The 14,301-nt window shown below is 33.1% G+C and overlaps 1 protein-coding gene across 1 annotated transcript; it reads right to left on the bottom strand.

The window, feature by feature from the left end:
- Positions 1–2,094: 2,094 nt before the first annotated feature.
- On the bottom strand, positions 2,095–4,027 carry LOC113764688 (trans-resveratrol di-O-methyltransferase-like). The gene is made up of 2 exons (XM_027308655.1): positions 3,216–4,027; positions 2,095–2,863 (listed from the first exon to the last, which is right to left on the bottom strand). The coding sequence occupies exons 1-2, from the start codon at positions 3,996–3,998 to the stop codon at positions 2,555–2,557; spliced, it is 1,092 nt and encodes a 363-aa protein (XP_027164456.1). The 5' UTR covers positions 3,999–4,027; the 3' UTR covers positions 2,095–2,554.
- Positions 4,028–14,301: the final 10,274 nt, after the last annotated feature.

Below are 14,301 nucleotides of genomic sequence, written 5' to 3'. Positions count from 1 at the left end.
GGAATCACTGTCCAATAAGGTTTGTAATTTTGCATGTATGCATCATTAATTCCAATAGTCGAAATAACCAGGGCATCTGGTATACATTAAAGTTTATGTTCACTATGTGTTTCTAAAGTTAATGCCTTGGGTTTGGTTAAATTTTCTTTGATTGTTAGTGTTTATTATTTGGCTATTTGATGCGATTATTTTGAGCAAGTTATTTAGCACTTTAGCTCTTTAAATCATGATTAACTTGGTACCATTAATTGTGATTGCTAAATGTGTTGTTTCTTCAATGAAAATTGAGATTTAACACTAGTTCAAAAAGTACTAAACCTAGGGAGTACACTCACGAGAGTAGAAGTGCGTCTATGTAGCTTTAGTGATTCATTTCATGTAATTTCATAGAAGAAATGAACTTGTAGCTAATTTAATAACCACGAGAGTAGGCATGGATTAGTTATAAGTATAGTTGATTCATTACGAGAGTAGGTTTCACATGCATAAGAAAATTACGCCATAACTAGTCAAGATAGTAGTAATCAATGATCCAAAAATAGCATTTGCATGAATGGTTAGGAATACCATAATCTAAGGAGCTTTCATTTGTTTTTATCTTGCATAAGTTTTAACATAGTTTTATCTCTTTTAATTCATTGATCGTCTAAATAATAGAGAAGTTTTAGTAGTGCCGGTATTTGTCCAATCTTCCTCATGGGATTGACCCGATATTTGCCATAAACTACTAATTTGACCTGTATACTTGCAGTCAAAAAGGGTATATTTCGGAATTAAACTTGTATTTATATTAAAAGCCCATCAATAGCTCAAAGAAACTATATTTTGAAAACGATATGATGAAAATCACTTCAAATTATAAACATCACTTGACTATTAATTTGATCAGAATTCACCAAAAATGAGTGTGTGTCCAATTTGACCTGTATTTCATTTAAAAATAGTACATAAAAACAAGTTAGTTGAACACAAACTGAATGAGATCTGGAAGTCTAATACAAATTGGTAAGTTGCTAACCATTTGAGGTATAGACCCTAATCCAAGGATTTAATCAGCCAAAATATCTTATTCTAGGTTCTGTGAACTGGTAGTTGCATTTAAATTGGCTACAATCTCCCATCTCACCTACCTAATCTACTGATTACCATCTAATCCCTTACTCTTTTTTTTTAAAAATTTTCAATTAATTTTGCTATTGCTTAAGTGGTATTAATAAGATATGAAAGCGACATGGATTTTTTCATATGTTTGTCAAAACTTTTTAGATATAACTAAACTATGTTATGTAGTTAACATGGAACGACCTTACTATTTCATATTATCAATTTTATCTACCAGATGTTGTGGTCTTAACTATTATTAGTTTCTTTGCACCTTAGTGGTTTTCTAACCAAATTTTATGTTTAGAATTTTTGAGCACGTACTAAAATAAAATTCAGCTCAACAACAACAAATGCATTAATGCTATGAGATAATAGAGAAATCCATATCAAAATGCTCAATTGAAAAAAAAAAGTGAAAGAAAAAAGGAACGAATATGTCAGATGTGCTGTAATTTCATTATTGGGTTGTGTAAAAACATTTTCATTTTGACAATTGAACATACATATAGACTTTGTAATACCTTACTCTTGAAATTCTTGTCTCTTCGTTTGAAGGTGAAAAGAAATTACGGCATAGTTATTTCCATAAGTTGTAGAAAACAATCAATAAAGGAAAAAGAATAAGGTTTTGATGGGGAAAATTCAGAAATTGGAACGGAACAATGGGCTATATTTTTGTTAAGAACTGAAAATCTTTTTCTTCATTATCCGTTCCTTCTTCAACTTACATTCAGCTGTAATGGCTGAATTTAAAGTGGAAGCTATGCATCTACTTCAACAATGTTGGAAACAGTTATTGTCCTTAGCTACCTCAACTCCACACCATTTATACATAATGTGCTTGCTGTGCATTCCAGGCTGGGATTTGGACGCATTCCAATGTTGGATTGTGGTGGGGTTTAATACCAAATCAATGAATTAAATCCTTTATATAAAGGAGCTAAACAAACAATTTTATTACACTCAAAATATATATAATAACAACAGACAAAATACATTTATATTAGACACTAATAATTGAGCCTCACTGTTGAGAATATTTGGTCTAATTTATCAGAGGCTCACTCTTGAGATATCTGCTCAAACACTCACTCCACAATTGAACTCGTTCATTTCCTATCTTTCACTTGAGCTTTGGTGCCCTTCAACTGAGGAAATGGCATTTATTTATACCAGTAAGGATCCTACAAGCGGCTGTAATTTTTCTCTTCTCATTCAATGCCCAATTGCCAGAAAATCTGGTGAACTTTGCAAGTAAATCTGGTTCAAATACAAGCACGAACCAAATTGATCAGCCGCCCACGTTCAGCTTCAAGATGGACTTTGGCAATTTGTCTATTGCCAATAAATGAGTAAAACAAACACTCCAAAGCCATAAAATTTATTCTGAACACCCTAACTAAAGGTTCATCGCACAAACAACATTTTCAAAAGACATATTAATTAATTACTAATAAACCTCAATGATAGATCTCAAGCCCAATACTGCAGTTATCTTATAGTCACTGAAGCCTGCCTCAGAGAAAAGTTTCGCCCAATCTGTCTCATTTCTTTGCCTTCCTTTGACTAGAACCATCGCCCCCATATCATAGAACAGTTGGGTCTCAATCGCCTCATGATCATCATCCCCTTTCTGCTGGCTTTTGCAGAACGTGTCAACAATTATCACTTTGCCTCCTTTTTCCTTGCTAGGAATTGCTTCTTTACATTTTTTTAGTATTTGTACACACTCATCATCGCTCCAATCAATCAATATCCACTGCTCGATTGCAAATTGTATCACAATGAAAGAAAATTTTTGTTAGAGACATTACACCCCATCTAAAGCTTTTTGCGTCAAAAAGAAAAAACAAAACTATTCTCCTATAGTACCAAACACATGCCATCAATTTGACGTTTAAAACTTTGTCTTTTTCTGTCCCTCTTCATGATGCAGTTCTTAGATTAAGCATAGCCTCAATTTCTTCTGCTCAATCTTACTTTTGAAGTTGACACTTCCCATAATTGGTGAATTTTAATCCTATGATCTCAGGCAGTTAGGATGAAAATCTAAATAAAACTTCTATAAAAGAAAATTGTCAACTAGAAAACGTGCAACATCGATTTCATACCTTCATTAAAACAGCGTCTGCAGGAGGAATGGCTTCAAACATGTTACCTCCAACATAGGCCAAGTTCTTACTACTCTCCAAGCCATCAACAACATGAGGAAGATCAAGCACAGTGCATTTCAGGCGAGGGAAAGCATCAGCAATTGCCTTAGCAAAGGTTCCAGTTCCACCTCCAATATCTACCAATGAATTCAAACCCTCAAAAACGTGCTTACAATCTTTGGTCACCACGCTACTAACCATCCGGGCATCACTAGCCATTGCTTCGTTAAAGAATTGATTAAGCTGAGACTCATGGCTCGCAAAATCATAAAGTGACCTCCCATGGCAAGTATAAAATGGGCTTTCATCGCTGTTCTGAAACCACTGGCTGAGATGGTGCCATGGATCAGTCAAGGCGGGATCGAGCATGGCCAGTAAAAATGGCGTCACGCTAAAAGGGTTGCTCTTTAAAAGAAGTTCAGAAGCAGAAGTGAGCAGATAACCCTTTTGATTATCATTCTCATTTCCAGGAATCTTTGCTTCAATGAAGAAGCCTGAGTGGATCAAAATCTGCATGAGACGATAAACGAATGGGGCTTTTTCATTCTTGATGGGAAGAGCATCGATCAATTGATCGAGGGTCATCGGCTGGCCATGCTTGTGAATAACATCTGGAATGTCTAATTGAATTGCACATTTGAGGGACATAGAATTTATGAAGTTGAATATATGGTTCCATATGTGAGCTTGTGCTTGAAAAAGCTCATCAGTATGATCACCAATATTTCTAGCCAAATCCATTTTTTGTTTGAAATTCTAGGATTTTTTGCGCTTTTTGGTGGTGGGAATTACAAGTAGAACTCGCATTTTATAGGCGGATTATGGGATTCACAGGAATAATGTTGCAATAATTTCGTCTAATAGTCTGACAAGAACCTGTTAGAAAAATAAACAATGAAATCAACTCAGAAAAAAGGATCCAAAGGCAGCTGACATCAGTTTCCTTTTCTTGACTGACAGGTGTTGGGCCTGTGCAATAATAAAAACCTGCTCAACTAAAGTTAATTTTTGTAGTAGTGGTAAGCAGGATCGAATCCACGGAGACTGGGTATAAGTGTTTCTTTTCAAATTCACAGTAATCAGGGGGTGTTTTTACGTAGAAGGTGACAATCAAATAAATGCAAATAAAATTCAAGAAACTACTAAAAATTAAATAACAATTTACTAAAGTCAAATGAATGATAACTAACGAGCTAGCCAAGAAATAACTTCAGCAATGGTTCACCTAATTGATAATCGAAACAAAGGCAATTCCAAGTATTTACTAATAAATAGGTTACAACTGCCAAACAAGCGATGACAGTCAACCCCTCCTTACTGTATCTATGACTAAGGTACGCTCGTTAATCACTGTTCTAATTGAAAAATAATCCTAGGTACGCCCGTAAAATTTAATTCCCCAATTGCCTTACGTATTAGAGGGGTCCTATTCTAACAAAATAACGCACTACCTGGATTATTTTAGGTTAGCTCGCGTATCTCCCTGACACAAATCTAATCATGTCAGTTGTCACTATTTTGAGACAATTAAACAATTACGGATTTAACGTCCCAATTGACAATAGATTATCAAATTAACTAATTATCCGGATCCAAGACAATCAATTAATTGAATAATCACAAACATTGAAACCAGGGAATATGCGAATACCAATAAATAAAAGAAAGAGATAAAATTAAATCGATCTGACAATTTTAGACGATCCAAACCATCCGTTGTTCTTTGACTAGAGGAGGGGATTTAGTTCATATTTGATGAACAAAACCCACAGGAAATTGTAAAGGAAACCGCGGCCATTGTCCCTTGAAATCGGGGAAATTCAATTCGTAGTAATCAAGAAGAAAGACAAGCTACAGGAAGGAATTCAATGTTTCCACTTGGTCTTTACATACGCATAAGAGAAACCACAAGAAGATGAAATGGAAAAAGTCCAAAACTAAACTAAGCTAGAGGTCCTACTATCTGAAGAAAGAAAGCTACTCCAGAAAAGTCAAAAGAAAAAACAAATGTGCTATATTTGCAGTGCAGTTAGTCTGTCAAACATCTTAAAAAAGAATTACGACACATAATTAAAAATATACACATTTGTTTGGGTACTAAGCTTTTAAATTATATTTTGTCACTTTTGGTTTTGTTTCCAATATTACTTGCATATCTTGTTATCGAAGTGAGCAGATACCTTTTGATTTCATTTTCAGGAAGCTAATTTGATTTAATGAACAAGTCTGAATGGATTAAATCGGCATGAGACAACTAATAAAAAGAGACCCTGCATTGTTGATTGGTATAGCAATGATCAATTTAGCAAGGCTGATTGGCTGGCCATGTCAATTTCTGCTTATGAAGTTAAACTGCACATTTGAGGAATAGAAAGTTTATGAAGTTGAATATTTGTTGGCTTGAGCTTTGAGTAGTTCAGCAGCTTTTTTTTTTTTTTCCTCAATCTTCAATGATTTCAAGCGCAGGTCACGAGGCTAAAATAAATCACGTAGCTATAATTTCCGTGATAAACTTAATAAAGTCAACAAACAATGTCCTATCAAAATGAGCGTATTGAGAAAAATATATATGTAAAAAAATGAATTAAAAAAAACATAGAGATCAACTGAAAAACACATTAAATTTGACAAATTTCAATTAACCTTTGTCACAGCCATCTACAGCCTATCTCAACTTCATTTGAATGAGTTAGAACTCATCCGAATTGGTAGATAGCATCTCCCAGAAATTGACTGTCTACTATTAATTCAACATAAACAAAATTTAATGCAATGATGAACTAATATCCAGTTCCTCTCAATTAGTCATAATTCATCATATTATGCGAGTAAATCAACATGGGATTTCCCAATCACGTTACATGCGTTTGCCAGAATGCGAGTAGCCATGCAAAGGACGGATGATGATGATGATTATTACTATTATTATTATGGGGTGCACGGTTATAGTCAGGTATACCCTAGTTAGTTTTGAGGCAGATTGTGACCCAGTGAGGGAAGATATCCACTCAAAACCATTTTGTCTCCTCAAGTTAAGTTAATGAAGTTAGTGTATATCAAGAGTTAATTTGTGAATTGTAAATCATCAAAGAGTTAATTCGGGAAGTAATGAAATTATTCCCTGAAATTAATTGGGTAGCTAAGCAGCCCGTGCTCTACTTTCACATGCATAGCTTGCCCTCAAATTCCTCACAAACTTACTTGGTTCAAAGCATTTGGCATTTCCCCATGGGGCTGTTCATGGAGCAGCGAGCTAGCGTATTACCCAATGACAATTTGACGGCTAATCTTATTATGATTATTCATTTGGTATTAATTGTCTACAGGTATGAAAAACAGGTAAAAATTATACTGTAAAACTCCAAAAAAATATTTTAAAAAAAATTATAAAGCTCCACTTGTTAAATAGTACAATACGCGCTTAGCTTAAACTAGCACTTCATGATGTTATCCCATTCTTTGCGTTTGCAGAAATGTTAGAGATGGTGTTGTGCATCTCATTATGCATTAGGTTAGAAAGATGATGATAGACTTGTCCTTGCACCTTAAACGTATAAATGTCACTCTTACTGGATACAAGATGCTTATTTGACGTTACTTCAAGTAATGTGAAGGAGAAAATAGCTATGTTTTCAGAATCGGACCGGATATCGACTCGATCGAGGTCAGAGGTCAGGGTTTAATAGATTCAATCGGATTTGATCAAGATTGAACTGGATGACGTCATAAATAAAAATTATTTAAAAATTAAATATTATATGTAAAATACCTAATAACATGTTAATATTAATAAAAGTATATTCATATATATTTGATATTTCAAATATATTTAACAAAAAAATACAAAGAAATTAGAACAATCAAGTAGCAATTTGTATTTTTTAATGAGCATTAACAAGTTTAGAATTAAAATTATGAATTTATTTGAAAAATAATACCAAACTTTAGGACAATATTTATAAAGTTTGAAACATTTGAGATATATTAATAATTTTTAACAATCTGAAGGTCAAAACATAATATTAAAAATATTTTGACCTTTCAAAAAAAAAGAGAGTGAATTGGTGCCAAGTTTGGCGGATAAAAAGAAAGTCTATGAGTTAAATGGAGAAGTCAAGGGCTAATTGCTTAGATTATAGGTAAAAAAAAGAAACATCTGCCAAATGCACCTCTGATACAGGCTTGTTCTTATTCTATACGTGCCGTGCTGATTCAACACGGCTTCAAAATTAAAATTCGCACGAGTAAAAAAAGTCAGTGCATTCAACGTTGTGTCATTGTGTCAGTCAGAACCGTGCTGTGTCATTGTGTCAGTCAGAACCGTGCACAGTCAGCACGGCTCCGACTGACACAAACCCGCAGCCAAGCTTTTGTGTCAGTTCGAGCCGTGCATAGTCAGCACGGCTCGGACTGACACAAAGCTGACATAATTGTAGAATGTTGCTTTTTTGCAGACTTTATTTCTATGCCTAGTCATTGCTGAAATTGTCTATCAAGAACCGAACTTTGAAGGCATCTTTTGCTTGATTGCAGCTGTGCAAAACCCAAGGTTCTTCCTTTGTTCGTTGCTTATAAGGATTTAGCTGTGAGCCCATAATTTTTTTTCCTCGGTTAAAGCAGGATAAGTGCAGAAACTGCTTCAATCAGCTCAGGTTTGTATCTTTGGCTGGATTTGGACTGACCCTTTTGGTTTTTTGTTTTTCATCTTTAGATAGAGGAAGAGGCCTAATGGAGACAGAAAATGGAGATGGCGAATCCCGGTTGGAAGAATATGAAGTAATGGAGCAGATTGGCAGAGGAGCTTTTGGAGCAGCATTTCTTACAAATTAAGTTATCAATTTATACCGTTCTTTGTACCTATCATTAGTTTTAAATATTTACTTATAATATTCAATAAGCCTAATTATCAATTTTTTTCCATTGATACTCTATATCGCAAAATTACATATTATTTAATAATTAAATAATAAGAATATAACAATTTGAACTAAGTACTATAAAAGTTAATATTAAAACTTAATCCAAAAATTTTGAACCCCTAACATTTTTTTATATATAAATTTAAAATTTTATTTTATAAAGATAAAAAAAGAGGCTAAAATTTATCATAAATTGGTAATGCTAAAAAATGAGCAAGTTAACAAACTATGAGAAAATAAAATAATAAGATAAACCAACAAATAATAATAATAAAAAAATAAAAGCAGTTAACATCATGACAAAATGAAAAATCTGAAAAAAAAATGGGTGGGAAAAGAGAATTTTAAATGGATTAACTGGGTTTGATGGGTTATCCAATAATATCCATTTAATAAATGTGTATTATTGGGTAACCCATTGATACTCATATACAAAAATTTAAGATACCATACCTATCTATTCATGGGCGGGTATAAGTAAATTTAGTTAATTAGGTTGGTTTGTCACCTATAGTTCACAGTGGTTCTGGCTTTTTCTTTACTATAATATTTTCTTGAAATTTTGTAATTGAGAAGGCAAAAGGAGCCTTTTTTGCTGATAATTTTAGTAATAATATGCATCTTGAAGTAATGTTGAAAATTGAGAAGTGAAACTAATATATGATGCCTGTTTTCTGTTGGCTTGAAATGAAATTCTTTGGTGGTGTTATTGTTATTTATTTTCACGAAATAGTGCACAAGAATATGACCCCCTGCCCCTGCTCATCCGGCTCAGACTTCACATGGCCTTGTCGGCCTTCGTAACTGTCAGGCGCCTGACGGTTTTTTTTCAACTGCTTGTTGGCACCGTGCCCAGTCAGCACGGCTGCCGACAGGCAATTAAAAAGTCACGCCCATTCTGACTTTTTCAAAAAAAAAAAAAAATTTCTTCCATGCGACCGTGCTGACTCAACACGGCATCTATAAATTGAGACACACACCATGTCGGAGGTGCATTTGGCGGATTTTTTTTTTTTTTTTATCTATAATCTAAGAAATTAGCCAGAAAGTCCTATTAAATATTTAATAATTTCTTTACCTTTTATTTTTATTTTTTCATAAAAGATCAAGTGTAGGATTTATTTTCTCCTATCCACTGGTAACTCTTTGATCCCAACTGTAGATGGCTAGCAAGTGGTAAAACTTTACAAGGTGTGAACAAAGGTTGAAAAGACTATAAAAAGTGTGTACTGAAGTACCAAGGAATAGAATAAAATAATTCATCGTCATGACATGCGTTTAAATATAAGAAATTTGTACAAAGGAAAAAGGTTGGGAATTTTGTTTGCCTATATCATTACTAGTTCTTTAGCTCGAAACGAATACAAAAATATAGAGTGGGTGGTCAGGATTGAATGAAAATCACTGTTGGATGCTGAACAAGAACATCAGGAAACAGTTTGGATTTTTTCGTACGACTACCAACAACCGCGTCTAACGGCTTTGCTTTTATTCTAATAATATAAAATAAAACACATTCCGCTAATTCGTATAGGGTTAATTCCACTTTTCACCTTTTACCAATGCTCAGATTATTACTTTGATTCCTAAACTTTAAAATGCGACATTTTAGTCTTTCGAATAAAAATTTTGTCCCACTTAGGTAAAATTAATGATGAAAATGAGACAGATTTTATATTTAAGTGAGACAAATATCATTCTTTAGGGATTAAAGTGGAATAGATTTTATAATTTAGGAATTAAAATAGGATAGATTTTGTACATTAAAGGACCAAAGTGAGACACATATTATACTTTAAGAAAGTAATTTAAAGTTTAGCGATTAAAGAAGGAATTCGGGAATAATTGAGCGGTGTAAAGTGAAATTAATCCTTGAAATATGTAAGAATTCTGATATTATGGTTTCTATGGCGGGTGAGGAATTTGTCCCGGTTCGAGGGTCGCAAGTTTTCTGTTTCGCAGGTCCGTGCTTTTATCATACAAAAGGTAAGAATGCTAGTTAGAGCCCATTTTTCGGGTATTATGGTGCCTTGGCAATGGGAGGAACTTCTTCAGGCTCTGTCTGGGGTTCGGAGGGTTTTAACTGCAACGATTGTCAGGTGGGCTTTCCCTCCGACGGGCTGCTACAAGTTAAACACTGATGGGTGTGCCACGGTGCGTGGTAGTGGGGGTGGGAGGGGTGATTAGGGATTCGTGTGGGAGGTTTATTGTAGCTTTTGCGGATTCATTTGGCGGGTTGGACTCTTTGCAGGCGGAAGCTCGTGCTCTCCTTTTGGGGCTGCAACTGGGCCGCCAAGTAAGGGTCCCTCAGCTAATTGTTGAATCTGACTGTCTGGCTCTGATTAAGTGTTTAAGGAAGGAATGGGGAGTTCCCGCAGGGATTCGGCCTATTGTTCGTGCTATTTGGATGGGTGAGTCAAGTTCTCACTGCTTCTTTCATTGCTACCGGGAAGGGAATACAGTGGCGGATTCGCTAGCAGCATATGGGGCCTTGTCAGGCGCTCAAGTTATTTTCACTAAGCGCTCTCAGTTACTGACTTGTACTAGAGGACTTTTGGCTTTGGATATGCAGAATTTTTGTAACTTTCGATTTTCTTTTAGGGGTTAGGGCATCTGCTCGAACCTCGGTTTTGTTCTCAGTTTATGATTAATAAAATATTAATTTTAAAAAAAAAATCCTTGAAATATGTAGAATAGAAAAACTGATACTATTTAATTTTTGGTTGAAATAAAATGACAAAAGTGGGCAGTGTTGGAGACCAAAAAGATTACGTATTCGTGCCGGTTCCGTATTGAAAAGAAGAATTACTCAGCAGCTTCTTAATCAACTAGTGCTGGATTCTGTGATGTATTACTCAACTAAGTATTGAACATTTATCATAGTTAATAAACAAAGGATGATATTCGATTTCTGGAATATGGACTTGGAAAGGATTTTTTTTTTTTTTTTTTTTTACTTTGGAGAAAGGGATTGCTTCCTTAGTACTACTCCTACTGGGTCTTGACTCTTTGAGCTTGATTTACAGCTTTTGACGATTTACTTTACATCTTTTAATGTAGTCCACAACATTTACTCAATTATTGCTAGATATTAGACGGTATACAGGTAAACGGATGCATTCCACACAGCTCCATTTTTTGCCTCACATTTCAATTTACCAACACGATAGACCCCAAATGTTTCTTGCATTAACTATTTAAAGTTTTATCCTTCAAAATAAAAAACTATTTAAAGTTTAAGGGATATTTGGTAAGTAGGTTTTATGCTACGAGTTTCAAATTCAATCTCATTTGGATTGCTATTTTCTAGAAAAAATTTGATGTATGTGAAGTAAAAAAGTAATTGAAAAATATGATCACTAAAAACGTAACAATTTTTTTGAAAAAATTTGCAATCCAAACATGTAAATCTAAATAAATATGATACGTTTATTCTTTGGATTTTGTAATTACTTATTTTTTAAATAGGGATTTAATGTTTACTTATTTATTTGTCTCGTATCTTAAATTAAGAGTAAGAAAGCCATTTTCATTTTATACTCTGCATTCCGCTTTTCTTTCAGTTTTTGGGCATCCTTTGCTGCTAATGTGGCGGTGGGGACAAAGTATGAAAACATGAAATTTCCAAGCGAACACGTATCGAAAAGACAATAGGGAAAACAGTCCAATATAGTGGTGCCTTTGCACATTTCCAAAAGACAATAAAAATGGATGGGGTGTTTTTCAAAAATTAGCTTTTTAAATATAATAAAAATATTTTAAAAGGTTATCTAAAACTTAATTTATATTTTTTCAAAAATTAAAAAAAATATTTTAAAATATATTCTAGAAATTCTTCTATCATATATATATATATATATATATAATAAAGTCGTATTCTCATACTTATCCCTTTATATTTTCTCTTTCCTACATGGCTTAACGAGACGGCAAGTAATTTCCTACGTGGCTTGCTCCTTTTTTGTTTGGATATATATATCAATTCTTATTTCCTATAAAAATCATATATATATATATATATATAATAAAGTCGTATTCTCATACTTATCCTTTCATATTTTCTCTTTCCTACATGGCTTAACGAGACGGCAAGTAGTTTTCTAATAGGATTTTTAATAAATTTTATTATAGGATTCTTAATAAACGAAACAAAGTTTTGTACCCATTCTTAATAAATGATTAGTAAACATATAGTAGTTGCCAAGTATAATTAGTAAACATATTTATTACTCGGCTATACTACATGGTTTGTTAACGAGACATGGTCATCTTACATGTTAATTCTTAATATTATAGGATTCTTATTTCCTACCCAAAGTTACATACTTTAAGCAACTTAAATTAAGATAAACATAGTTTTAATGTTCTTATCAATATCTCTTTGTATTCTTATCAATTCTTATTTCCTATGTCTATACTACATATAGCCTCTAATATATTGATTTCAAGTATCAAATTCATGGTTAGGTATTTCCACTGCAAGCGGTTGGCATATTAAAGTATCGATTTTGGGTTTTCACTCCTCTTGATTATCAGGTACATCTTCATTCAATACATATTTTTTTTTAAAAAAAAAGCATGTTGATATTCAATTGTAAGAGTTTAGTAACATATCCTGAATTTTATTTATTTATTTTTGTTTTATTTTCTATTTGTTTTGTATGAAAACATAGGATTTAAACAAAGTACTTTCATCGTTATTTTTGTAAGATTTTTGCTAACATGTTTGTTAATTAATTTTTGTGATCGTATGCTAAGATGTTTGTTAATTTGCCTTTAGAAAAAACAACCAAAAACAAAAGGTACTGGAAAGTAATGCGATATAAATACAAGAGACATAAATATCTCTATTAGATATATCTACAAATTCATTAGTTAATTAAAAGATTTTGATCGTTTACTTAATTAATCCACTGGAGAATGGTTTCACAAGGTTTTTTAAAAAGTACTGATGCAGTCATTTATTTCTCCTCAACTCCTTGAGAAAGAATAGACTTACGGATGGAGGATTTATGCCCATAACAGTACAAGCGAATGTGACTTAAAAACGTATACATCCTAGATCATGCAATTTTTGATGTATGCTTTATGCCCTCACTCCAAGGCCCAAATAAAATTGCCCATGGTGCAGTCTGTATATGAAAAACTTAAAAAATGGATACACCGGTTTTTGTCTTCGACAGAACGCTGAAAGCTCCAAGCCAAGGCTAAGGGAAAAATGTTTAGTAACATATCTTAAATTTTATTTTTTTTGTTTTATTTTCTGTTTGCTTTGTATTAAGACATAGGATTTAAACAGCATGAAAAAGAAAGCAATATATTAAAACAATACGGGTATCATGCACGTATCTTCCAATCTATGAAAATAAAATTATTAATGATATCATCTGTAAAATATAAAGTTTCAATTTAAGTTAATATTCGTTATCATTTATTCATATCTATTAATATAAACATATTGTTAATGATACAAGAAAGATTTGTTTAAATTATTATTAATACAAAAGTGATATTAAGAAAAAATATAAATAAAAAATTTTGAATTTTGAATTTCAAATTCCAAATTCCTCATTTCGGATTGAATTGTGTTACTGCTTGGAAGGCAGAATATTATTGAAAGACTCAACAGTTATAGAAACATATAAGCAAAGGCCACAAGGAAAATGGGCATAATGGTCATATTGAGAGATAAGTCTGTGGTCCTGCAAGGCAGTGATTATGAAAGCAGTGCAAAGCTTATGAACAAAAGTTTTGGCGCTTTCAACTTTTTGCAGAGACCCTCGACTTTTTCGCGGGCCTTTGCAGACTCCTTCAGGATTCTGACCTCTGTTTTGCCTGTGGCTCCCCCCCCTCCACGGGACATTATATGCTAAACTATTTTATTTATACAAATTAGGACATGTAAAACGAATATTACTTCTAAATTTAGATTTTTATTTTTGTTGATGTAATTACATGTTTACAATAATTAAGTTTCTACCATATATTAAAATGCAATCAAATATCAAATATATGTGTATATATGTGTGTATGAATGTGTGCGCATCAAATTCATAGTTAGGTATTTTGAGTGCAATTGGTTGGCAAATTTTGCATCGATTTTGGGTTTCCACTCCTCTTGATTA

This window comes from Coffea eugenioides, chromosome 3 (genome assembly GCF_003713205.1).
Source record: "Coffea eugenioides isolate CCC68of chromosome 3, Ceug_1.0, whole genome shotgun sequence".
Lineage (NCBI taxonomy): Eukaryota > Viridiplantae > Streptophyta > Magnoliopsida > Gentianales > Rubiaceae > Coffea > Coffea eugenioides.
The sequence above is the reverse complement of the archived record's forward strand: the minus strand, read 5'-3'. Positions and strand labels throughout refer to the sequence as shown.

Excerpts from the sequence above, each read along its gene's own strand:
- LOC113764688 (XM_027308655.1), bottom strand. The coding sequence starts at position 3,998 with ATGGATTTGGCTAGAAATATTGGTGATCATACTGATGAGCTTTTTCAA. Across the intron at positions 2,864-3,215 it reads CAGACGCTGTTTTAATGAAG|TGGATATTGATTGATTGGAG; the intron begins GTATGAAATCGA and ends GCAATCGAGCAG.